General features: G+C 43.3%; 9 protein-coding genes across 9 annotated transcripts; 5 read left to right on the top strand and 4 right to left on the bottom strand.

Annotated features, from left to right (window-relative positions):
* Nucleotides 1-16: 16 nt before the first annotated feature.
* On the bottom strand, nucleotides 17-1,441 carry SAMD00019534_047900 (hypothetical protein; the record flags this gene model as incomplete). The annotated part of the gene is made up of 1 exon (XM_012900280.1): nucleotides 17-1,441. A coding segment is annotated over one exon (1,425 nt), but the record flags the coding sequence as incomplete, so codon positions are not given.
* Nucleotides 1,442-2,261: 820 nt separating this feature from the next.
* On the bottom strand, nucleotides 2,262-3,154 carry SAMD00019534_047890 (hypothetical protein; the record flags this gene model as incomplete). The annotated part of the gene is made up of 2 exons (XM_012900279.1): nucleotides 2,262-2,337; nucleotides 2,487-3,154. The coding sequence occupies 2 exons, from the start codon at nucleotides 3,152-3,154 to the stop codon at nucleotides 2,262-2,264; spliced, it is 744 nt and encodes a 247-aa protein (XP_012755733.1).
* Nucleotides 3,155-3,911: 757 nt separating this feature from the next.
* On the bottom strand, nucleotides 3,912-4,746 carry SAMD00019534_047880 (hypothetical protein; the record flags this gene model as incomplete). The annotated part of the gene is made up of 2 exons (XM_012900278.1): nucleotides 3,912-4,175; nucleotides 4,240-4,746. 2 exons carry the CDS (start codon nucleotides 4,744-4,746, stop codon nucleotides 3,912-3,914), a joined length of 771 nt encoding a protein of 256 aa, XP_012755732.1.
* A 3,119-nt stretch (nucleotides 4,747-7,865) lies between these two features.
* SAMD00019534_047870 (hypothetical protein) lies at nucleotides 7,866-9,231 on the bottom strand (the record flags this gene model as incomplete). The annotated part of the gene is made up of 2 exons (XM_012900277.1): nucleotides 7,866-8,261; nucleotides 8,440-9,231. Coding segments are annotated over 2 exons (1,188 nt in total), but the record flags the coding sequence as incomplete, so codon positions are not given.
* Nucleotides 9,232-10,651: 1,420 nt separating this feature from the next.
* SAMD00019534_047860 (hypothetical protein) lies at nucleotides 10,652-13,652 on the top strand (the record flags this gene model as incomplete). Its single annotated transcript, XM_012900276.1, has 5 exons — nucleotides 10,652-11,369; nucleotides 11,459-11,642; nucleotides 11,710-11,892; nucleotides 11,959-12,197; nucleotides 12,283-13,652. The coding sequence occupies 5 exons, from the start codon at nucleotides 10,652-10,654 to the stop codon at nucleotides 13,650-13,652; spliced, it is 2,694 nt and encodes an 897-aa protein (XP_012755730.1).
* Nucleotides 13,653-14,250: 598 nt separating this feature from the next.
* On the top strand, nucleotides 14,251-15,326 carry SAMD00019534_047850 (hypothetical protein; the record flags this gene model as incomplete). The annotated part of the gene is made up of 4 exons (XM_012900275.1): nucleotides 14,251-14,530; nucleotides 14,603-14,802; nucleotides 14,877-14,960; nucleotides 15,045-15,326. 4 exons carry the CDS (start codon nucleotides 14,251-14,253, stop codon nucleotides 15,324-15,326), a joined length of 846 nt encoding a protein of 281 aa, XP_012755729.1.
* Nucleotides 15,327-15,805: 479 nt separating this feature from the next.
* SAMD00019534_047840 (hypothetical protein) lies at nucleotides 15,806-19,329 on the top strand (the record flags this gene model as incomplete). Its single annotated transcript, XM_012900274.1, has 2 exons — nucleotides 15,806-15,918; nucleotides 16,002-19,329. The coding sequence occupies 2 exons, from the start codon at nucleotides 15,806-15,808 to the stop codon at nucleotides 19,327-19,329; spliced, it is 3,441 nt and encodes a 1,146-aa protein (XP_012755728.1).
* Nucleotides 19,330-20,758: 1,429 nt separating this feature from the next.
* Nucleotides 20,759-21,787, top strand: SAMD00019534_047830 (hypothetical protein; the record flags this gene model as incomplete). Its single annotated transcript, XM_012900273.1, has 1 exon — nucleotides 20,759-21,787. A coding segment is annotated over one exon (1,029 nt), but the record flags the coding sequence as incomplete, so codon positions are not given.
* Nucleotides 21,788-22,230: 443 nt separating this feature from the next.
* SAMD00019534_047820 (hypothetical protein) lies at nucleotides 22,231-22,891 on the top strand (the record flags this gene model as incomplete). Its single annotated transcript, XM_012900272.1, has 2 exons — nucleotides 22,231-22,254; nucleotides 22,316-22,891. The coding sequence occupies 2 exons, from the start codon at nucleotides 22,231-22,233 to the stop codon at nucleotides 22,889-22,891; spliced, it is 600 nt and encodes a 199-aa protein (XP_012755726.1).
* Nucleotides 22,892-24,677: the final 1,786 nt, after the last annotated feature.

Below are 24,677 nucleotides of genomic sequence, written 5' to 3'. Positions count from 1 at the left end.
ATTATTACTCCAGTTAATCCAACAGAAGTGATCCGAATGCAACTAATAATGAGACAGCCAGGAGATGGATGATCAAGTACTTTCCACCTAACAATGACTTTTTTGTTTCAGAAGGAAGACTGATGAATGAATACTTGATGGTGGCCATTTTTCCAACAAACTTCCTTCCAATACATATGGCAGTACGGTTGGCTGAGGAGGAAGATGACTGTCTTGAGCTCTGACCCATTGACTCTAGAAGTTGTATCTGATACTGATGTTCGGCATTGATTGATCTGGGAAATGTTCCATTCCACATTAGCAATTGATACGAATGAATTGATGGATTGTGCTTGGATAACAACGAGATGTATTGTTCCAATGTACAAGAATCGAGATTGATCTTGAGTGAAAGTTGGAAGTTAGAGCCAACTGTTGATGATGTTGGATGATTGATGATGTCCTGTGGACCGATATAACTGTTGATATATACAATCTTAACTGAGGAGTTGACCAAACAGTGATGGTATTTGGATAGTTGATACATTGAGCCCATCTCCAAAGACTGAAGATTGATTGGAATGACCAGTTTGCTTGGTTCGCAATTGAATCTATGTCCCAGGACGAGAAGTATAAGTGAATCTGGTAGTACACCAGTGGATAATGGTTGATTAAAGTCATATGCCAATGACAACTTGGTCAGGTTGGGTGGCAAGACATCTTGTTCGGATAGAGACTGATTGAAGTCTGGTCCAAACTTGATCATTCTCAATGATCGTGGGAGAGAATAAGGTAGTAAATGTTGATTGTATAATGTGCCAAATCTAAGGTATGTAAGCGATTCGGGTAAGGAGCAAGGTAGGATAGGATGGGAGTAGGAGTGGCCAAAGGTGAGTGCGAGGAGGTATGGTGGCAGGTTATCTGTGGTCAAAGGCTGATCGAATGTGTAGCCGAATGTGATCGTAGTGAGAGACGGTGGTAGTGCTTGTGGCAAAAGAGGTTCGTTGAAGTGGTAGCCAAAGGTAAGACATTGGAGTGAGTTTGGCAAGGAGCCTCTCTCGATGGGCTGATTGAAGTTGCCGCCCAGCACCAAGACGACCAGAGACTGCGGTAGCTCACACGATTTCAAAGGTTGATTGTAGTGGAAGCCCAGGCTTAGCTTGAACAGTGATTGAGGCAGCGCACCCGATTGAAATTGCTCGTTAAAGTGATTGCTAACCTTGAGCTTTGATGTGTATGCTGGTTCTTTGGGTGCGGACACTGAGTTGAAGTGTGACATGATTGAATGAGCATAGGTCTCTAGGCGATCATGATCGCCATCATTGTTGATGTAAGTGTTCAACTTGTTTCCAAAGAGTTTAAAGTGGCGTCTACAAGTCAACGCGAAGCAGACCAAGTCGATATCATCTTGAAGACAGTCAACTATCGATGTCAATATCTGTGTTGATATATATTTATCCATGGCTGATCATTCTATCACATTAGAGTTCCCAAAAAGGAAATGATCAGGTGATCAAATTTTATAAGTTGATGGGTCCACCTGGATTATATTTTATTCTAACTGCACAAGATAGTTGGCCAATTGTTCGTTACCATTTAATTGAGCCAATTGGTGATGATTGTGAATGATTAGATCGTGATGTTGTTGATAACATTGTTTGATAAAGTGATCTTGATTCTCATTGATGGCACACTTGATCATACTTTCAATGCAATCAGTGAGATCAATGTAATCAAGTTGATGGTGGGCCAATAGATATTCAAACAACTCCACATTGCCAAGTTTACCAACAATGTCCCATTGTTTGAATTGTCCAATACAACCAGGTTGCTTCTGGACGATGAATTGGAGTGCTCCAAAATGAGGTCCACTGTTTAACATTGTGTAGGGTATCAACTGCTGATGAACTTGTTCATTGAAATTGTCAGGATAGTGTTCAAGGAGTAAGGCCAAAATATCTACTCTATCAATCATTGTTGCCAACTTGGCAATATATTGACATGTAGACATACTGAGTAGGTCTGGATACGTCTTGATAATATATTCCAGGTGGTCATATTCCAAGATAATCAATATCCTGATGTGAGTGAGTTGGAACATTTTGTTGTTGTCTGACAACATGAACTCCAGAGAGTCCATTGAACCTCTGAAAAGTGGGATGTTCATTGGATCGATATAGGTGGAATGTTGACTGTCAGTCAACAACTTGTTGAGGCACTGGATCACTTCCAAATTGTCCGAACCCAAGAATTCTTCAAAGAGTTCAATATCTTGGAATACATCAATAGAACCAGGAGGTGGACGACTTGGAAGATATCCAATGAGAACTTTGATCTGGTGTATGTTTCCAAATTCCACTATTAGTTGTACAATCGATTGCAAGGTACGATAACTATCCACTGCCGTATCGATGAGGTAAGGTATGAGAATGATGTCTCCAGTGGATATATAGTCTAGGTGGATATAGTTTTCAAAGGTATCCCATCCTCTAGGCCTCCCATTGTACCATGTGTACTGTCCAATCTTGATATAGACCATCCTCAGCTCATCGGTGATGGTCTCACCATCGTCCCCGACAACTTCTCCCTCCTCCTGCAGGTCCAAAGCACCAACATGCAATGACTTTGCCAAGTCCGAGGATTTGATGAGTGCGCGTTGGGCATCTTGATCAATGTTGGGGATGGGATTGATGAGTTGCATACGTGCCAAGGTCTCAAGGCGAGACAGTTGTTCCATCGGCAGTATGGTCAAGTCACAAGGAAGAGTTCCTATTCCTTTAGAGAGTGTTGTGGCGTAGACTTCACCATCGGGCTGTAGTAGGCACATGCAAATCAGATCCCAATCACCGGTCTTTACGATTGCCAACTCGTGTTTACTCGCTTGAGACTTGAGGGCATTGATCAGATCATCAGAGAAGTTGCCAGGCTCGAGTATATATGCGATCGACTTGGCGCCTCCGTTGTAGATTGCTTGAGCCTCTGCGATGATGGCTCTCACCAGTACAGGCTGGATATATGCGCCGCTTTCACTGAGGAACTTGAACACAGACATTCTACCATTGTACAATGCTTGATTCAACAAGTCTTGGGAACGCACAAACTTGATGGGAGAGGTCTGTTGCCACAGTGTCTTGATGATGTCTAGATTGCCACCGCCCACTGCCCTATTTAGCATCGATTGTTCATCAAAGAGATGTTGATAGGCGTTGTAAAGTGCGGTGAATGTGTCACCGTCCATGTCTCTAGCAGTCCATACACTGCTATTAATGATATCTCTATTGATGTTAATGTACAGATTGAGTTTGATACGATCTCGTAGCAGGCCATAATGTTTGTGTAGTATTATCACTGATGCATCAGTCCAGTGATTGTACTTGCTACGATATCGGAACAGCCTTTCAGTGTTTGATAATGATGTAGATGGTGATGGTGATGAATCATCTCTTCTAAACACATCAATCATCAGAAGTAATAGTTGAGGGTCTTGACTTAGTCGACTAATCATTCGTCTTGATATAGTGATCGAAGCAATGATAGTCTTGACCAATGTTCTGTTGGTAAGCACTTGTAGGAAGGGACTATCTCTATTCATATTTGTTTGTTGTGTTATCTCTTGGGTGGTGGCAAATAAGGAATGGACATTTATTCGTTGGAATCCAACACCAACACCTGTGAACTACAAGTTCCAAGCTTTGTTGCTGAATGAAATGAGAGTGTGAGCCAAGCCAACTTTATGCCATCCATGATGGAGGCAAGCAAGTATGGAGGGGCTCATTCTCAAGTGATCACTTGACCAAACGCCAGCCAATAGAGGGGACAACAACGGGGACGGGACGGGATAGGGTACCAACTTGATGGTAAGGCCCGGGCGCGACAAGCATACAGAGGGACAGAGGGATGGACGGACCTAGGAGGAGCAAATTCGAACAAAATTATGTGTTATAACATCGGACAAAGTTGTCGACCGGATGCCGGCAGTGTGGACATATTGGGCTGAGTGAGCTCTTGATGACTACGGCGCATCTTGCACATAGTCTATGGCCACATGTTGTCCAGCAGACCTGCTTCTCATGCTCTTGGCATATGCCACAAAATCTCTCCTTGTCCAAATCCGACTCCAAGTCACGTACTCGCTTGTAATTGTTTATCTCCAACCGAGATAGTCTGTCCTCAAAGCCAGACATTTGATCGTTAACCTAATAATAATATAATGAATAGTGTCTTTGACTTCATGATCACGGTCAATCAACAAGAACATACCCAATTATTCATATTCTCCATATCCTTCTTTAAACTCTTGTTCTCTGAGAGTAGAAGTTTGTTCTGCTCTTCCAGGGGTAACGGCAGACCATTGTCGTCAGTGAGCTTGGTGGGCATGGCCGTGGGCTTTGGCGGCTGAAGAGGCAGACGGGTCGAGGTGTTTGATGTGGTCGATGTTGATATTGGCTGCGCTGGCGCCAGATAGGATGTGGTTGTGGTCGTCGTTGTCATTGTCGTAATGATTGTGTCTTCCTCCTCCTCGTCATCGTCCTCAATCTCGGCGCCATCCTCGACATTTTCGTGCTGCTGCTCGCTCTCATCCTCCATCTTTTGGAACCAATAGTATGCGGCGGCGGCACCGGCCAACACGGTAGTGGCCACGGCGGCCACTATGGCAGTGGTCTTTAGAGAGTCTGCCTTGACCTCTATATCCAACACCTTTTCAATCTTGATAGGTGCTCCACCTGTCAGGAATTTGAAGCTATATTCTGGGTCTAACGGGTCCATTCTGTTTGGTCTTTCTCTTTCGCTATTTTAAAACAAGTAATAGTTCGGTATCGGTATCTTGTCTTGTCTTCTACTACTTCTTCTTCTCGGTGTTTCCCTCGGGATATATACAACTCTTCGAATTAACTGTTGATCTGATCAGACAGTAATATATATTTATAAAGTCCAATCCAATTATACAATTAATTAATAAATGATGTTGTTGTTGTTGTAAATGATGATGATAATGAGATTATAAAGAGATTCGTTAAAGATTATTATGTAACCTTTAAGAGTGAAATTGGTTGTTCTAAATAATACAGGGGACTATATACACTATATATAAATAAACTATATTGATATTGATAAGTTGATATAATATACAATCTATTGTTATTTGTTTGGTTATTCCTTCACCTTGTCATCAAGTCCTCACACAACTCAATCAAACAAACAAACAAACCAACAAACAAACTACTATATATTATACTATATATATATATAAATAAATAATGTATATAATATTGTTGTTATCTGTATGAACTCTTTGAGAAGTGTGTAGAGTTCACTTGTGGCTAAGGGGTTGGGTCGACGTTATTGTTGTTGTTGTCAGCAGCAGCTAAAGGGATGGTATAATTGAGAGGTGTGTATGTGTGTGTGTGTGTATGTGAATATACAATAAGTAAGAATGATGTGTTTGTGTGTGTGTTTTATTATTAAGAGTTGTTTGTGTTAATGGTGGTGGTTGGGAAACGGTGTGTGTCTTCCCAAAAACATTGGATTTGGGTTCTTTTTGCATGGGTTTGAGCAATGTTCCCGTATTGTTGTTTAGATGGAGAGAATGAATCTTATTTTAATTTAAAGAGATTCGAATCTCATGTCTCTCGCCTATTCCCTTGGTTTGTCAACATTGTCCATTGTCCATTGTACATTGTACTTTGTACATTGTACATTGACCTTCTTTGTTGGTAAACTTGTAGCATTGACTTCTTAATCTTTAGAAGATTTACTTACATGCTTGTATAAGATGGATAATGATAACAACTCCAATTGGATTGGTTGTAGGATGACCGCTATTGAAGACTAGGGAAACACTGAATGATTGATTCTTTTGGTGAGATAGTATAACTTTATAGACATACTGGTAAACCAATAACAACAAGAACTACTAGTAGTTCAACAATAAATCAATAAAACAAATTGAAGTACGACAACATCTGGAAATTTCTCAGACCAGAAGAAAGGAACGAAAGACAAAGAATAGATGAGTAATTGAATGATTGAATGAATGAATACCAATGTATAATCATCAATCAATCAATCAATCTAGTATAGTAGTATAATAGAATGATTAATAATAATAATAATAATAACAACATTTGGAATGAACAATTCCAACAGTCATCATCTCAGTTGTTGAGAGGTGTCGATCGTATAGAGAACAGTTTATCCAATCATCTCAAATCAATAGTGTTTGACTCCAACTTTATCAATGACATTGCAGAGTAGATTTCAACATATGTCCATGCCTTGCTTGCTTGCTGGACTTAATGATGTATGACTAAACGAGTCTCTACTAACCAACTATACACCTTATCATACATAACTCACACGATAGAGCATATCCTAAATACCCTCTCGTTGCCAACTTGAGATGTGGAGCATGGTATTCACCAAGGTTTCATTCATCTTGTTACTTTAGATCGACTGATGGACATTATGGCAATTGGAGATTCAGTCTAACACGGCTTAACCTTGGTATCCTGGACACTCTGATCAAACACGATGGTTGTCTTGTAGTCGACTCAACTAGACGTGGCAAGAAGTTCCCAGACAGCTTCAGTCGTACAATACCAATATGGGCATGTGTAATCAGTCGAACGATCAAGAAGTTAAGAGAGCAATCACAACCATCACAACAACTTCAATCCCCGGAGGAAGATACATCGTGGAATCAACTTTACACACCATCATGGATATCTGAATCTGAACGTGATCAAATGATGATGTTGGTTGATAGGTATATGGATAACTTGATGCCATTTGTTAATGCAGCTGGACTTGATCACCTTGCCACACTGATCAAGAAACCAATCAGACCACTTTGGATATCAGTCGAGACGATTGTTTGGAAGGACTATGATCATGGTGATGGAGGAGACACTCTGGACTTCCATCCAATGTACTTGATATCATGTTCAGACTATAGAGATGATAGATTACCATTCCGTGCTTATATACAAGGAGCTGGTGATGATGAAGAGAACTGGTCACAAGGACTATCACATCAGATGTTCTGGAGACATCACCAATCAATCATGTCACAACAAACTGATCAATCAATGGAAGAATACGTCAAACAACTTGTAAATAATCACAATATCAACAACATCGACAACAACCACAATGACAATCATTATGTATCAATTGGAAACACAAACATAGTATTATCAACATCAAAGATCACTAAGGAACTTATGGATGAACCTTCAAACACTTTATTACTTAATTGTAGTATGTCCTATCAATACAATAACAACGAACAATCATTGTTTACAAATGAGACCGAGCTTAAAGCAAGATATATACACATACCAATGAAGGAAGGCAAGTCTGGAAAGAGTGATCTTATGTACAAGTTGAAACAATGTGAGATGTGGATAGTGGAGCGAATGAATGGTCCAAATCCAAAGACAACAACAAAACTTATCATTCATTCATTGGATGGATACTCAAATTGTGTATCCATAGCTATTGTATTGCTTGCCAAATATGCAAAGATGAATATGTTGGTAATGGATGACTATCAGTCTACATGTGGCGTTGACAGCAACTGTCTCAACTGGTCTCAATCAAACAAGAATATCAACAAGACAACCATCCAGACACTCTACCTCTGGCTGGAAAAGACATGTCCATCAATCACTCTTCCTCACAAGAGTCTCAGGAATGCAATCAACAACAATCTCATGTCCCCGCCAGGTACTCCATTCAAATAACATGTACAATGCATTAAGTCCATTCCTCTATTGTGTTAACAAACTAAAAGGGGATCGAGCAAAGACAGTCAGTCCAGTGTGCCGCCTGGATACTGCTCAACACTGATGAATGATACTGAGCAATTACTCTTTAAACTAATTTATATAATCGTTGTGCGTCCAGACACCATCCTTCTGGGTGAAGTGAGCTGGTGCCCATACGATACCCTTCTCCTTCCTGTCCAGTGCGATCTTTCTCTGCTCCTCCTCGACCTTGGTCTTCTCGCGTGTGATGGACTTGGCGGGCGTGCTTGACTTGGCACCCTCGATGACGCCAGCCCACACCAGATTGGAGTCGGTGGGCAACACCTCTGTCTCTGGCACTGGTGCAATATTGCACTTGGACAACTTGTTCTTGTCAAAGAAGAACTCATACTTGTCCTTCTTATGTGCAGATATCTTGATCTCGGCGTCCCAGTGACCCTTTAGTTTATACAATTTATCCTTGCCATTGAACACTGTTGCCTCAATCACATTATGTGATCCAATCAGCAGTGGCTAGAATTGATTGATTGATTGGTTGAACGATGAAGTTAGTTATTGTTTCTGAAACTTGATTGATTGAGTGTTAATGTGTTGGGGCGGGGGAGGGGCGAGGCTTGGGCTTAGGCCGGAATCATTCCAGCCTAACCCCCACCTCACTCCACACACATTCACACTTGGGTCCCAAACATACCTTTGGAAGGAAGGTGGTCTTGAGGGTATATGGATGCTTGTCACATGATAGTGTAGAGGTACCAATGAACTCTCCGAAAGCTCTGAATATACGGAAGGCAAGGGATGGAAGGGTGGTGGTGTAGGTCTCGTTGAACTTCTCGAGACGGATATGGAAGCAGCCATCGATCGTCAACTTGATGTAGGTGCCCATGAAGCTTGGCTTCATTGGCGAGCAGAACCAGCCGTAGATGCCGTTGGTCTTGTCGTGGACGACGTTGGCCGACAGTGGTGGGTGATGGGAGATCTGCTCGCAGAACGAGGTGACTGTGCCCGGGTTGTTGTCGTACGTGGCTTTGGCAGTGTGTGTCTCGCCCAGCACTGGGTTGAGGGGCTTCTTGCCCACCTCCTTGGGGATCCAACGCGTGGACATAATGTAGCGGTAGACCTGCAACATTCTCTCGAGCGGGTCGCTGATGTCGTTGCACTTGACCAGCAGGTCAAAGTAGGCCAGACAGTGCTCGGCAAAGAAGGTGAGTGCGGAGCGCGGCATGATCCAGCCGCCGGGGAAGTTCATCGACGTGAGATCCGTGCCGATCTTCATGTTCTTCATCATGGAGGTCATCGTGTTTGGGTTGGCCTTGCCATTGTCCACCTGGGCATCAATCTCATCGATCGACATTGTCTTTGTTTCGGCCGCAGCGCCATCCTTTGCCACCTCATCAGGGATAGTCTCTCCAACATCTTCCAAGTTTTCTTCCTTTGTCTTTCCCATTGTGTTGTGTATATGTATGTTTAAATATGTTATATCTGTGTATGTCCTTTGCTAAGTATGAATGATTGAATGAATGATATAACTTAGTTGGTGGAGATGGAATGCTAGGAAGTGTAGACTTGTTGAATCATTGTGAGGAGGACGTTCTTTGCCCTAGGGTGATGAGTGGATGCATCACTGTTGTGGGAGGTGAGTCAGGGCATGACGGGTGTGGGGGTGATCCGACGTCTGATTGAATGATCCTTGACTTTGACGCGCCAGCCTTGTGGAAATGTCGCGGGTGTTACTCCGTCAACTAACTATCTAACACACATACATCAAATTTTGCAAATGAACGAAGGAAACCTCCGTGGATGTTGTGTGACAGTTCCCCGGATAGGTTTTGGACACTTAGAGTTATGACGTAGTGTTGATGCAAGATTTATAAGTGATCACCCATGTATATAACCATCATTGCGTCGTCTCCAGGGATCATGCATAGAACAGAACATCCTACTCACTTGGGTTTTATCGAATGGGCGTACCCACTCAAGGTCGATCACTCTTCCGATCCTCCTCCACCTCCTCAAGCATGTTGTGTGACTGGTCCCCATCATAGTATTTTATCTTAAGACACATAAAGTAATCATACAGATAGAATATATATATATATATATATATTGAGCATTGATTGAGTAAATGTCAAAGCTCGGACGCAAACGACAAACGAGCACCCTTTTAGGACCAGGCCCAGAACACACGAGTGCCCTGGTGGGTCGAACAAACAAACAAAGGTGAATCTTCAAGTTTGTTGTCCAATTGCAGAGATAAATGGAGAGATTATCGAAAGAATAATGTTGTTGGTCGTCGTCGGGCACACCTCAGTCTTGGACCAAGTATCGTGATTGATTGGTTGTATCTTTGTGTGTGTGTGAGGGTGGGTGTTCGTGTATGTGTGTATGAGTTGTTGCCATTCTTGCAACTGTAGGGGGTGAGTGCAACAGCATCCCTCATAGTGTAAGGTGTTTGTAAATTTAATTTGTGAGTTGTTGGTGTTTGGATGGAATGGATGAAGATGGAGACCAAAGCGGACAACAACACACTTCTTCTTCCCAATTCCAAACAAACTTGTGAATTCACTGTTGTTGTACATAAGATATATATTTGTATGTATGTATGTAATATATAATAATATAATAAATAATAAATAATAATAATATATGTATTGAGTCTCATTCATTCGTTCAATTATCAATCACAGTTAGCCAGAGTTATTATTATTATTTAAAGTTCAAGAGAGAATACTACCATTCCGCCCTATACTCATCATCATCATCATCATCATCAGAAGAAGAAGAATTATTAATAATACCTCTGGCCAAGAACAAAAGACATTCTGGTGAATTACATATTATTATTATTATTATTTTAATATTTATAATCTACATTGATTGACAAAAGATAGAGGATACTACTACAAATGCAAACAGCAGTGTTGTCTCATCAGACAAATGCACCATTTGGAAATAATGGAGAGGATTATCATCCAGTGGCAGTGGTAGCAGTGTCGGCAAATGATGAGGATCATCCAATGAACATTGTAGTGGCAAGTCTAAAGGATCACGTTTCATCTCTATCCTCAATGTTTACAACGACTACTACGACCATGATGCCCTCGACTCCTACAACGACTACCACAACTACCATAACAACATTGGAAACGACAACAACAACATCTGTCGATGATGATGCTGATGGCCAACTATGCACTGCTCCTCCAACTCTGCCCCCACCTCCGGCACCTCCACTCCCATATCAACGTTCATATTCTGCACCGACTGCAGGAGCAGCATTCACACCACATGTACATAATCATTGCGAAACAACCTTCGCATCACAATCGTCTGCTGACAATGGCCTGCTCGGCCTCGGACAAAACGTGTCAATGCTGCCAGAGCTGTGCGAACTGTTCTCCTCATTCCGACAATTCAAAGTAAACTTGGTGTCGGGTAAGAAAGAGGACGAGTTGTCCAAGTTCCAGAGTCAAGTCAACTCTCTGTTCAACAAGGATTACAACATCACCATCATCAACAATAGGAATGGTGAGTTCTGTGCCACCTACCCACCCGACCTCGTAGTTATAGAATCTGAGAAGAACCTAAAGTGCAAAGCATGTATAGAAAGGGACATCAAGAGAGGTAAGAATGAATGAATGAAAGAGATGAGGGTGGCAGAGGTGATGGCAAGGTTGAACAGTCCTCCCTAACATTCAAATGAATGGAATTAGTCAACAATCCATCAACTATTCAGAAGCTGTTGGCACAATCCAGGTTTGCACGAGTAAGGACACGCTTCCCTTTCCCAGTTATCTATTATCACAACAAGAACCTGTGTCGTTCATCCACACTATCAAAGAGGATTGAGTATATGCTACAAACTGGTGTAAACTCAATCAAGACTCAATTCAAGAAGTAATGATCACTTTTTAACTTCGGGGAGCGCAACAATGTCTAACAACATCCATCAACAATCACACAGTAGCAGCTCAAACATTGGCAACACAATGTCCAACTCGGTACAGTCGTCCGACGATATGGACCAAGGTGGTGATATGAACTATCAACAGGACATGGAAATGTTGCGAAACAATGACATCAACGCCATCAAGAACCTATCAGTCAAATACATCTTTGATCTGATGGTTGAGAACAAGAAGAAGAAGTATGATTGAATGGGAATGGATCGTGTCAATAGATGTCCACTAACACCAAACATATGACCTCATAGGTTCGGCATCTACGTCTGCTCATCGGAGAAGGCGGATGTCAATGACAGGTACTCGAAGCACTTTGTCATCGCCTCCACTCCATACCCTGGTGTGGAGTTCTTTACCCAGTTCAATCAGAACCAACACAATGCCAAGGATCTCATGTTTGATTGGGATTCCAACGAGCCGTCAGCCGAGCTCAAGATCGACAAGTCCTCCATCCCAGTCGTCTGGGAGGAGTACAAATCATGGGACCTCTGTATGTTATCGGATAGAGGGATAACAGTTGTCTCATATCAGTCCAGGTACTAACATTCAATCAATCAATCACATTCCATCAATAGTGTACCTGACTCAGAACTATCTGAAGCTGCTACTAGAGTACATATCGGACGACAGCAAGGACGCTGGTGTGCTGGTCCATTGCATCTCAGGATGGGACCGAACACCTCTATTTATATCACTTTTAAGATTGTCGTTGTGGGCTGATGGAGAGATCCATCAATCACTCAACGCATCTGAGATACTCTATCTCACAGTGGCCTATGATTGGTTCTTGTTCAGTCATCAACTATCTGATCGAGTTGCCAGGGGCCAGGACATCTTCTACTTCTGCTTCTACTTCCTGGAGTTTATCACCTCCTCGGAATACTCTGTACATCATTACTCATCACCAAAGAGGTCGAGAAACAATCAGCATCACTCGGGCAGTGTATCGACTGCTCAAGACATCCCCGCACCATCCAGTGGACAACATCATACCTCATCAACACTTGGCAAGCAAACACTGAATGTCTACAGCTCATGGAAGACCTCCATGATGCAGCATCCAGGCTCGTCGCCAACGACATCATTATCCAAGTCAGTGGACGTCTCCCAATCAGCACCATCCACTCCCAAGAAGGAATCGCCTGCCTCCTCACTGTTCAAACTACACTCACTCTTTTCAAACTACACATCAGCACCATCATCACCTCAACACTCACCATCATGTATCCCTCTGAAGCCTACCACCAGCTCGAGCTCACCACTGGAGGTGCCAGGCAATGGCTGCAACAGGATCAGGAGCAGACCTTCACCTTCAGAGTACCCCGCTACCAAGGACTGTGAGGAGCTTGGTGGCAGCTGGCAATTGATGGGCTCACTGCCCGACTACATGAAGTCTCTGTCCTCATTCACCTCCACTCCCAAGTGCCCTTCATCGGGTAGTGACGTAGAGGACATGAACCACGACGCCAAGGATCAGGGCGACGACGAGGTACTGGCGGAGCTGGACCAGAGTTGGGACCCTAACACAGGCTTCATCGTCGACCATAATCCATTGGGAGTGGCTGCGGCAACAGCGGCAGCGGAAGTGATGAACCAAGCACCGTCGACGGTCGTCTTGACCGAGCATGGTACGCCTGGAAACAACAAGCGTATCAAGCAACAGGATGGACATGGAGCGTTTGCCAACTCACGTGTCAGGGACGATGATCGCGACCCGATGTCCGGTCAAGAGGAGGAGCAGTTGCCCCACAAGCAACAGCACACCCATGTACACAACAACAACAGTGCCAACCTATCACAAGAGGAGCTCTCAGCCCGTCGTACCCAACGTTTACTCGAAGTCAAGAAGTTATTCATGGCCATCTATCAACAATTCTGTTCACAGTGTCCAAACGATAGCTATTGGAAGACAGTACTATCTTACCTTCCCAAATCACCTTGGTAATTGATCTAGATTGACCTTGATTGACCTTGATTGGTTGTTTGATCATTCATTCTTTCGTTCATTCGATCATTTCCATGGTGATGTCATTCACGCACTCACCTTCAACTATTAATAATAATGTAGTTAATGGATTATTACCACCTCTGTACATCATCTTGGTCATGATACCAAATACTTCTAATCTTGCCTACCCTTGCCCCAACCCTCGCCCTCGCCCTCGCCCTAACTCTTGTCAGTTTGGAGCCTGGGCTCACAAACAAAACAAAACAAAACTACCCTGGATGGAGGTTCACAAGTGTGTGAAAGGTTGGTTGTCAACACACATCAACAACAATCAACATCCATTCATTATCATTCATTCATTATTGAGGTAGACACAGACGACGACTCATTAACAATACCAATATTAGACTTACGATCAATCATTCAAATAACATAATATAACTTGAAGAGATAGAGACGGACACAGTTCATTTGATAATATAAATAGACAAAGACATAGAGATAGAGATTGAGAGATAGATAGAGATATATATAGATAATGAGGAGACAAGAATGTACGAAATGTGTAGTTGGCATTGTATTGGTGTGTAGTACGATGTTTGTAGTTGGAGTAATATTGCTGTCGTTGGGTATTGTAGCATATAGGTCAGAGCCACCACCTCCACCATACTTCTACAGCATACCTCTGTGTGGCTTTGGCAACAAGACAAAGGATACCAACACCTTTACCAAATGGTCGAGCTATGCACTCACCTTTGGCCAGCCCATCTGTCCCAAAACACCAGAGACTACCAACATCATCACCTTTAGCATACCAAAGAACGTCTTGGACGAGGGCATCATGTATCAGCCAGTAGTCTATCTTACAAACAATGGTAAGTCACATCAGTCAGTACGATACATCGGCGAACCAACTGACATGCTGACATAATCATACAACCATGTAGTTAAGGGAAACATTACATTCATGCATCACATCAAGGGTGGAGGCAAGACACATAGCGAGATGGCAACATTCAGTTCGTTGGCCAAGACAGAGTTTGCTTACTGCGGTGGCAAAACCATCCCTATCTACAGAGAGGCTCCATACAACAACACCATCGAGGATAAGACCGATGACTATGTTGAGGGCGAGGTACTCCCAGGGGTATGTTGTCGTTCACTCTCCCTTCCCCTTCATCATACCTTACTAACATCCCCTTCATCACATCCATCACACAGACTTTATGCAACAACACAATCAAAGGATGCCAATACGAGATTGAACGATCATTGAACTCCTATCAATTGGAGAACCCATATGATGTAAGTTGACTTGGCTGCTCTCTCCTGCGCTTCCACTCACTCATTCACTCATTCAATCAACCAATCAATCAATCAAACAATCAGGTGACAGCAATGTCTGACGAGGGATCTGACCTAACTGTTCAGGTATCACTGGAGTCAACAGAAAGATTGTCGACCATTGTCATACCAGACCTGTTCATTGAGTTCAAGGTGTCAGGACTGGGCGTTGCCCAGAAGAAGGGACTGGCACTGATGATAGTCGGTGGCATTATGGCCGACCTGATGCCCGCTGCCCTGTTCTTCTTGCTGCAACACTATTACTTTAGAAAGCCGTCGCCAATCAGTGACGACGTTCAAGGCATGATACCTCTAATGGAGATGTAAATTAAATACAAATGGAATCAAACCAAACCAAACCGACAATGGCGTCCATTGTCGACGCTTCATATTTATGCGAACAAATGAAGATGAGACGAGGGAAAATGCGACAAAACGGATTGTTTCGCCAACTTGCAAGATCATTGAATGATTGGCCAATCCTTGTATTGTACACGTACATGATGATGATGTTAACAAGGATACCAAGGTTACCAATATCATGTTGGAGAGGTGGTAGTAGTAATGCTACTCTACTTCTGCGGCAACATCACCAACAACTGGATAGACAACATCAATTCCAATCAATATCAACTTCGACTGTGACTACTCCACCATCGCCCTCGAATCATGTACATACTTCAACATCAACAACATCAACAACCTCATCATCACATATACAAGATATACAACAGATACAACAGATACAGACTGATGACCATCAGCAACAACTACTACCAGACATGATGATGTCAAGACATTCATTCATGCACTATCCAACTTACATTAACATTAGGAATGCAGTCAATCCCTTGCTACTCGACTACAATGACTGGACAATAGACTTTGATCTTGACATCAAGATGAGTCCAAAGGACAAGTATGATTTACTGATTGATTGAATATTAAGTAAGATCACTCACTCATTCAATCAACTCAATCAACTCAATCACTCAATCAAAGGATCATGGCAATCATTGATGATCAAAGACATGATATTATAGAGAAGTGTTGTTATGTACTGTGCACGATGAGGTGTCGTGATAGGTTGGCTTGGCTGGACAATGAGGTCGAGACTTGTGGATTGGAGTCTGGTCAAGTGGACAGAATATTGGTGTTCGCCTTGCTATACGCGATCAATGGTCAGCATATGGAGACGCGTAAGCTACTTGTTAGAGCCGGCTTGAACCGAAGAGACAGCTCGCCACTGCACGTCTTGATGCAGATCGTTGAGTTTGCGGGCCGTCTCGATCATTCACTGGCAACCGCAGCCAGCGACATTGAAGAGGGCGACGATGAACAGTCAGGCTTGTTGAGCGAAAAGGAGCAGAGGTCGCTGAGCGGCCTTTTCAAGACGCTGCCCAAGCACAGCCGCATACTGCTCCTCCAGATGTACTCACTCAAGCCACATGTGTTGGTCGATTGGGTTAATAGCCTCGACCCCAAGCTGCAGGAGATGCTTGGGTTGACCGAGGACTTCTTTGTGAACGCCATATACATGACCATCCCCAACTTTCCCATTGCCACGCTTCAATGGCTGCATGTGATGGTCGCTCAAGGACGTCTCAAACCTACAACATTGAACAACTTCTTCATTGATGTGCAGAGTGCGATTGTGGCCAGCGACATTGAACTACGGACAATCTTTGACGCCTTGCTCTCGATAAGGCGCTCGCTAATGGGCAAGCTTGCCCCGGGCCGGACGGCCGTGGACGCACCGACCCTTACAGACATGGTCATGCGCACGATAAATGGCAAGACACTGTCGAAGGATGACTACACATTCCTCCTGGACGTGGTGCAGCGCGAGCTCACAGACGACACCGAGGTGCAAGCTATCTACCACGCAATGTTCACTGCTGTACTACGCAGCAGACATCACTTTCACAACAGACTTGGACTACACAATCGATTGCTAGCGATACTTCACAGAAGCAACAGTCTGGAACATGCCAAGTCTATTCTGGAATACATATGCTCGCAGCCAATGCTACATGATAGGGCCAACTTATTGGCCACTGAGGTCCTGGAGTCACTACTGAGGCCTGATGCACAGTCCAACACTTCTCGTCATCTCAATGTTAGCACTCTTCAATCACTGGCCGAGTCAATTACTCTGACACACTTGCGATGCCCACTCATACGTCGGTATGCTTTGCAACTGGATCACGCAACGACACAGCAACAGCCAGACTTTTATCAACTGTTTGTCAATGTTATTGCTTATGACCTGCGCACAAGCGACGAGGTGGTCCGTGAGCTACTGGACAAAGGCCTCCGCCCTACACCAAACATGCTCTCGCATCTGATCAAACAGACTCCAAACGCACCCTGGCACGACATTAGCCAGAGGTACAATCTCGATATCAAATCCAGTCACTTCATCCCTGCCATGAAGAAGACGGGCAATATGGGCCTGGTCCAGGGCCAAGGCCATGCGCAAGAGATTGATGGCCGCACATTCACATTCATACTTTGCAAGCATATTAGGAATGGCGATCTTGAGATGGTGCAGAAACAACTGGACGGTGAGTACCCGGCCGACTTGAAGCTGATTGATATCATACACGTCATGGAGAAGTACCCCTCACTGCCACTCACCAAGGACAACCTGAGACGACTGCTCGAGGATGATCATCTGTCCAAACACGACTACCCCATGCAAGTGATGCTTGCATCGGCCACGAATAATGGACACCTGCCCATCGCGCTGGGCATACTCAAGAAGCTGCGCAATACAATGCCGCCACACATCATCGATCAGTTCACCGCCAACTTGATTGTGGCTGCAGCCGAGACTGATGCCGACCTCCTCTTCTCACTGATGGGCTCAGACGAGTGCGATCTAAAGAAGCCCATACTTCGCCACGCTGCATTGTTTGCCGCGTCACGTGCACCCGCTGCCAACATACGACAAAGGCTGCCCCATCTTGCGACACTGCTGTCTGGCGCGGCGCGAGTCACCAATGAAGAGTTGTCATTTGTTGCCATGCGACTTGGTGACGCTTCGACAATTGCGAGATTGTTTGAAGGTGCAGAGCTATCTACACTGGCCACCTATAACGTATTGATTGGCCTGTTGTCAACCAGACCCATCAACTACGACGACCCCATGCTCAATCAATGGCTGGCAACCTTTATCAAGAAGAAGCCAACAATCACTATGATGGAAGGTGTGTTCCTGCGAATGGATCGGAAACTTATTGAGCCACATGGCACTAGCAACACCTTGGCACTGGACGATCTGATGCAACATGCTGGCACGCTTTTGTTTGGACGCGAGGAGGATGATGGATTGGTCGAGTTCAATCGACGTCTGCTCTCGAACAACACCATCCCAATGTGGTGCTGCATGTACGCTATCAAACAGGGATCGTACGACGTGGCGATACGTGTGGCGCTCGAGATGGTGGACATGGTGGACAAGGAGCGCGTTCTCACCCAGGTCAAGGAAGCAATGTCTGACCTCAGCAACAGCAACGTCTGGATGTCCACCTTGCTGGGCACACTTAGCACGTCGACCAGATTCAAACAAAAGGACTTTGAGCGATACTACTTTAGCATGGCATCGCTCCAACCAATTGATGCGCTCAATATGTATGATGTGCTGGAGGAAGGCGGTGGCGGCATGTTTGTCAAGACCAACACAATCATCAAGGCGTATCACATCGCGTTGGCTCAGGTGGGCTCGTTTGACAATCAATGTCTGCCGACAAAGGAACGCTCTGCCATGTACTATGTGGCCGATGTGATCAATCGATACATTGGTGGCGTGCTCACGCCAGCAATGTTGACAGAGATCACGCGCGATATGGCCAAACACGACCACGTGTTCACAAAGAGTCACTACCAGCTGATGTTGGTGATCATGTCGCGACACAAACAGCACTCGCTACTCGATCTGCTTGAGCACATGATTGCAGAGTCGTGCATCGACTTCTCGAACGACCGCGTGGCATTGGACTGCATATGTGCCTCATCCAAGAAGTACCTGTCCATACTCCAATCGCGTCTATTCAATGGTGAAAAGCAATTGGTCACGTACAGGTTGTTGAACAGGATCATCGACGAAGCCAGCAACAATGGCGACCCGATGACCATGTCCGCATTGCACACCGCCCTCCTCTACAAGTTCCCAACGATGTACGATAGTGCCAGAGACTTCCACGACATTGTCACCAGGACAACTGAGCGACAACTCAACTTTAATGTTTGGTCCAACCATCATCAACATCATCAGAATCAACAACAGACTAAGGTAGTAAGGTCGCGAGGTAGCAATAACAAGTGATCCATTGAGTGATCGTTCTGAACATCCATAAAGTCAACCATCAGTCAAGACACAAACATACATCAGTGATCACGAATACTCTGTTGACTAATCCTTTGCATGATTCCCCCCCAGTGCGTGTCCTATTATTGGTCACGATCACTTCCCAAGCCATATCAGATGATGGCGACTCTTGACGAATGATGAAGTGAGACATCAAAGTCAGATTTTTTCAATTTGGAATGCCGAACGTGTGTCTTCAACGACTACCCAAATCCCAAGTCGAGTAATCGGCCATTGGGCCATCATGGTGTACGTGTGTGAATGAGACATTACTTCCTAATCCGAACATACAAAGGAAGAAATTTGGGCCATTGGGCTATCATCGTGATCTATTTGTAATGTGGGTGGTGCTGTATGTTTTTAACTTATCATGGGATGGGGATGGGAAAGGGGAAGTTGTTGTTGTTGTGTTTGTTGTTATTCATTCAATTTCAACTTTAGTTGGTTAGTTAGTAACTTGTTGTTGTAGTTGAACTTGGTCTACATTCATTCATTCATACATATACATACACACATATATATACACTATACATAATATACAGATAATAACTATCTCAAATCACAATCACTCTGACATTGAGTGACCCAAACTAATTATTACACAACAGTATACGCACTCTTCCAATCAATATTATTTATATATTATACACATTCTAGACACATAAAGATGATTAAACAATCGATTAGATTAGTCAATAATGTCTCAAACATCTCAAAGAATACACTGAGGTGTTATTCAACAACTCCTAGAAGAGTCTATGTTACAGCAAACAGCATTATGTATGTATAAAGTGTCAGTCATTCATTCACTTTGTCAGTCAATCAATCAATCCTTTTGTGAATGTCGGAACCATATTTCTCAAATATCAATATGGCCGATATTTCTTACAACTACAAGTACAACTACAACATCCACATGGCGAGTCAAGCATAATATCAACTTCAACTTCGATTGAGTTAGAAGTAGTAGTACATTCAATCGCGATTAATGACCTCATCATTGCCTGCCACTCGCACACACTTTCAACGGGAGAAACCCCCCAAATTGTGTGAAATGGTGCGAATGAAGGGGTGTTGTTGGTGGCTGTCAGGCAAAGTGCGTTAGAGAGATGGATGGATGTGTGTGAGAGTGTGTATGAGTCTATTCATCCAAACAACACAACACAACAGCATCAATATCCTCAACAACAACTACAACAACACATCCACATCATCACCTACCTTACATTATTCATTCATTCTATCTCATTGTAATACATATAAATATACAATCCAACAACAATATACTAATATAACACTACTACTTTATACTCATACATTGGTTGTTATCCAAACATTACAATTACAATTACCAATTGGAATTGGTGACAAACAATATTAATAATAATATCAACTCTTTTTTGGAATATTTAGAACTGATCCAATTATTAACAATGCAAGAAACTTTGGAGTATCGACACCATCAATGAATATATTCGGACCATTCCCAGATTATGTGAAGATTGTAGAGGTCGGACCAAGGGATGGTCTGCAGAACGAGAAACAGATAGTGCCCACCGACGTTAAAATCGAACTGATCAACCGACTGTCCGCCACCGGTCTGTCGGTGGTCGAGGCCACATCATTCGTCTCACCAAAATGGATTCCGCAGATGGCAGACAGCAACGAAGTGTACAGAGGAATCAACAAGGCGACGGGCGTATCATACCCGACGTTGACGCCCAACTTGCAGGGCTTCCGCTCGGCCCTCAACGCCGGCGTCAAGGAGGTGGCAGTGTTTGCCGCCGCTTCCGAGACCTTTTCAAAGAAGAACATCAACGCAACGATCGACGAGAGTCTGGCGCGATACAAGGATGTGTGTCAGGAGGCGATCAACAATGGTATCAAGGTTAGAGGATACGTCTCATGCGCCATGGGCTGCCCATACGAGGGCCGCGTCTCCAACGCCAAGGTCGTCGAGGTTTCCAAACGTCTTTTCGACTATGGCTGCTACGAAATATCTCTGGGAGACACGATTGGCATTGGCACGCCAGGCGCCACATTCAAACTGCTGTCAGCCGTCTCCAAGGAGATCCCAATGGGCGCGATTGCCGTCCACTTCCACGACACCTATGGACAGGCGCTGGCCAACATTCTGACCGCACTGCAGTTTGGTGTCAACGTTGTCGACAGCTCCGTTGCCGGACTGGGAGGCTGTCCATACGCCGCTGGCGCCTCTGGCAACGTCGCCACCGAGGACGTCTTGTATATGATGAAGGATTTAGGTATCGATTGTAAAGTAGACTTGGACAAGATATTGGACACCAGTCTGTGGATATCTAGGATATTGAACAAGACTCCCAGTTCCAAGGTATCTCTGGCTCTCTCACATAAGAAGGACAGGATGATAACTTCATCATCCACTGCAACGCACTGTGTTTAAATAGCCTTGACCTGATCGATCATTATATATTATATATTATATAAATTAATTAATTTACATTACTCTCTTTTGAAGTATATTAATCGACGATTCCAACATCGAGGGAAGGGAAAGAAAAGGAAGGGAAGGGAAGGGAGTTGACCATTCCTTCATCCATGAAATTCCAGAATGGTCGTTTCATTTTTTCCAAAAGTGATCGATCAAATTATCGAACCCATCAGTGTCGGTTCCATTTTCCATTCGTTATTCCTTGGAATATAATGTAATAACTTCCCAAAGATTGACACTTTATCGATCTTACATGCACCTCAATCTAGAATGGAAGATGAACATGTATAAATATATCACTAATGATGATCAGTCATTCATTCAAACAATCAAACAATCAATCAATCAAACAATCAATCATTCAAGCAAGTATAACTTAACATCTAATAATGTCTAACCCAACCCTTTACTATGTATGTACCCATCAACAATCATTCTCTCGTTCGCAAACTAGATACTAACTATCAAATCTAGTTTGATGCTCGTGCTCGTGCTGAGACTTCAAGACTACTCTTTGTTTACGCTGGCGCAAAGTTCAATGATAATAGATCTGGATTCCCATTGGCTGAGGATGTTCGTTCAAAGACACCCTTCGGTCAGGTGCCATTCCTAGAGGATGGTGACACCCAACTTGCTCAATCAATCGCAATCGAGAGCTACCTTGCCGAGAAGTTCAAACTTAATGGTACCACACTAACTGAGCGTGCCCAGGTCCTTCAGTTTGCCCTGGTGCCAGGTGACTTTTACGCACCATACTTTGCCGCCAAGGATGACGCTGCCAACCTAAAGTTCAAGGAGGAGACTGCCCCTAAGCTGTTCAAGAAGTTGGAGGACATCTTGTTTAAGAAGGGTGGTCAGCACTTTGTCGGAAACACATTGACCTGGGCTGACATTAGCATTTTCAATCTTATCGATTTCTTCCATCAACAACACAGCAACCTTGTCGAAGCTGTGCAGCCATTCCCAACACTCTTGGCATTCCACAAACAAGTGGCAGCCATTCCTCAGTTTGCCGAGTATCTTAAGAACAGGCCAACAACAAGATTGTAAAAAATAATAATAATGATAATATAATAAATAATTAATACACTTAGGATTTGTAAAGTACTTGACAAAGTAATAATATTACTCAAAGTGCCAAAGTATTTGATAAATTATTCATTGATGAGAGACAAAGTAATCTTGGGACAGTCCAAGACGAACCCGAAGTTTTCGTTTGATGGACTGATATGAGGGTGATGAGTTGGACATATTCTAATCATTGACAGAGACAGTACTATACGACAAAGTTATAACATTTGTTTACACATGTGACTCTCAACCTTTGACAGATAAGACCTCGAGCATGGCAAAAAGAATGCAAAAATCACCAACAACGACAACAACACCATTTACAACATCCACAACACCAACTACAACACCAACTACTACAACAACTACTACAACAACAATAATATTTAAATGTCAACATGATGGTTGTAACAAAAAATATGGTTATGAATAGAATAGAAGTAGACATAATGTAAAAGAACATGGTAGTAAATGTACAGTTTATTGCCAATACTGTGGTGCTCGCCGATCCGGGTGAGTCAGTCAAACCTGAATTAACCTCTCTCAACCCCAATTGGGGTTGGTGAGGTTGATCGGGGTGGGTCTATTTGGCAATCTAAGAGAGATAGAGGTTGTTTGTGATGTATTTTCAACAGATTAGTAACTTTATAGAGATAAATGAATATTTACTGTATTAATAAATATACCAAAAAATAGTATAAGAGTCAACAATATGAATGATATAAACATTAGGAAAGAATGCCTACGACAGTTACCCGATATGCAATGGTTGGGAAGTGATCAAGTTGCGTAAAGTGTTTCTCGTCAAAGCAACAGGAGAGAATAGCACTGACACAGACAAACCATTCAACTGTATTTTCTGTAGCGAGCCTTTAAAAGGCGATACAAGCCAACACATACTTCGTCATCTCGATTCAGAACGTTGCAAGAAAGCCCGCGCTACCTACAACAAAGTAGATATCAGGGAAGCTGATTACTACTGTTGCAGATACTTGGTATTCGCCAATCACCCAATGAACACTCTCCGACATGACGCATTCGTTGAGTTTCTTGGGAAGCTCAATTATAAACCGCCATCAACATATTACTTCAAAGAGACGTTCTTGCCAACAATAATGCAAGAGTTGACTGATCTCCTGAAGAGTAAGTTCTAGCAGCACAGTATCTTTGTTTATAATAACACTAACTTACTCACTCAATCACACTGTGATCAATCAATCAATCAATCAATCAATCAATCAATCAATCAAAACAATCAATCAACACAAAGGTATCCTATCTCAAGCTCAATCAGTAGCTATTACTACTGATGGGTGGACTGACAATCAGAATGATAAGTTCACTACTATTACTGCACATTGCATCACCATGCCATTCAAATATCAGTCTATGGTCCTTGACTTCATTCCTCTTAATGAGAGTGATACATCTGTCAATCTCTCCAAAGTACTGATGGAGTGCCTCAACAAGTGGGGCATTTCTGACAAGGTTGTAGGAGCTGTGACAGACAATGCACACAATGCCACCAAATCAATTGCCCTCTCTGACAACATCCCATCATACAGATGTCTGTCGCATACAATCCAACTCATGGTGGGCGATTGTATTAACATTGGTAAACCTCCATCCATGGATGAGGTCCACATTACATTCGACAGTACCCTCACCAATGCAAGCAGCGGTGGACCAACTGGCTCTTCAACTTTTTTTTTCAGTTACTTCCTACAATTAGATATCGATGAGACAAGTACCTTACACACATCAA

This window comes from Acytostelium subglobosum (assembly GCF_000787575.1).
Source record: "Acytostelium subglobosum LB1 DNA, scaffold: scaffold8, whole genome shotgun sequence".
In the NCBI taxonomy this organism is placed as follows: Eukaryota; Evosea; class Eumycetozoa; order Acytosteliales; family Acytosteliaceae; genus Acytostelium; species Acytostelium subglobosum.
The sequence above is the reverse complement of the archived record's forward strand: the minus strand, read 5'-3'. Positions and strand labels throughout refer to the sequence as shown.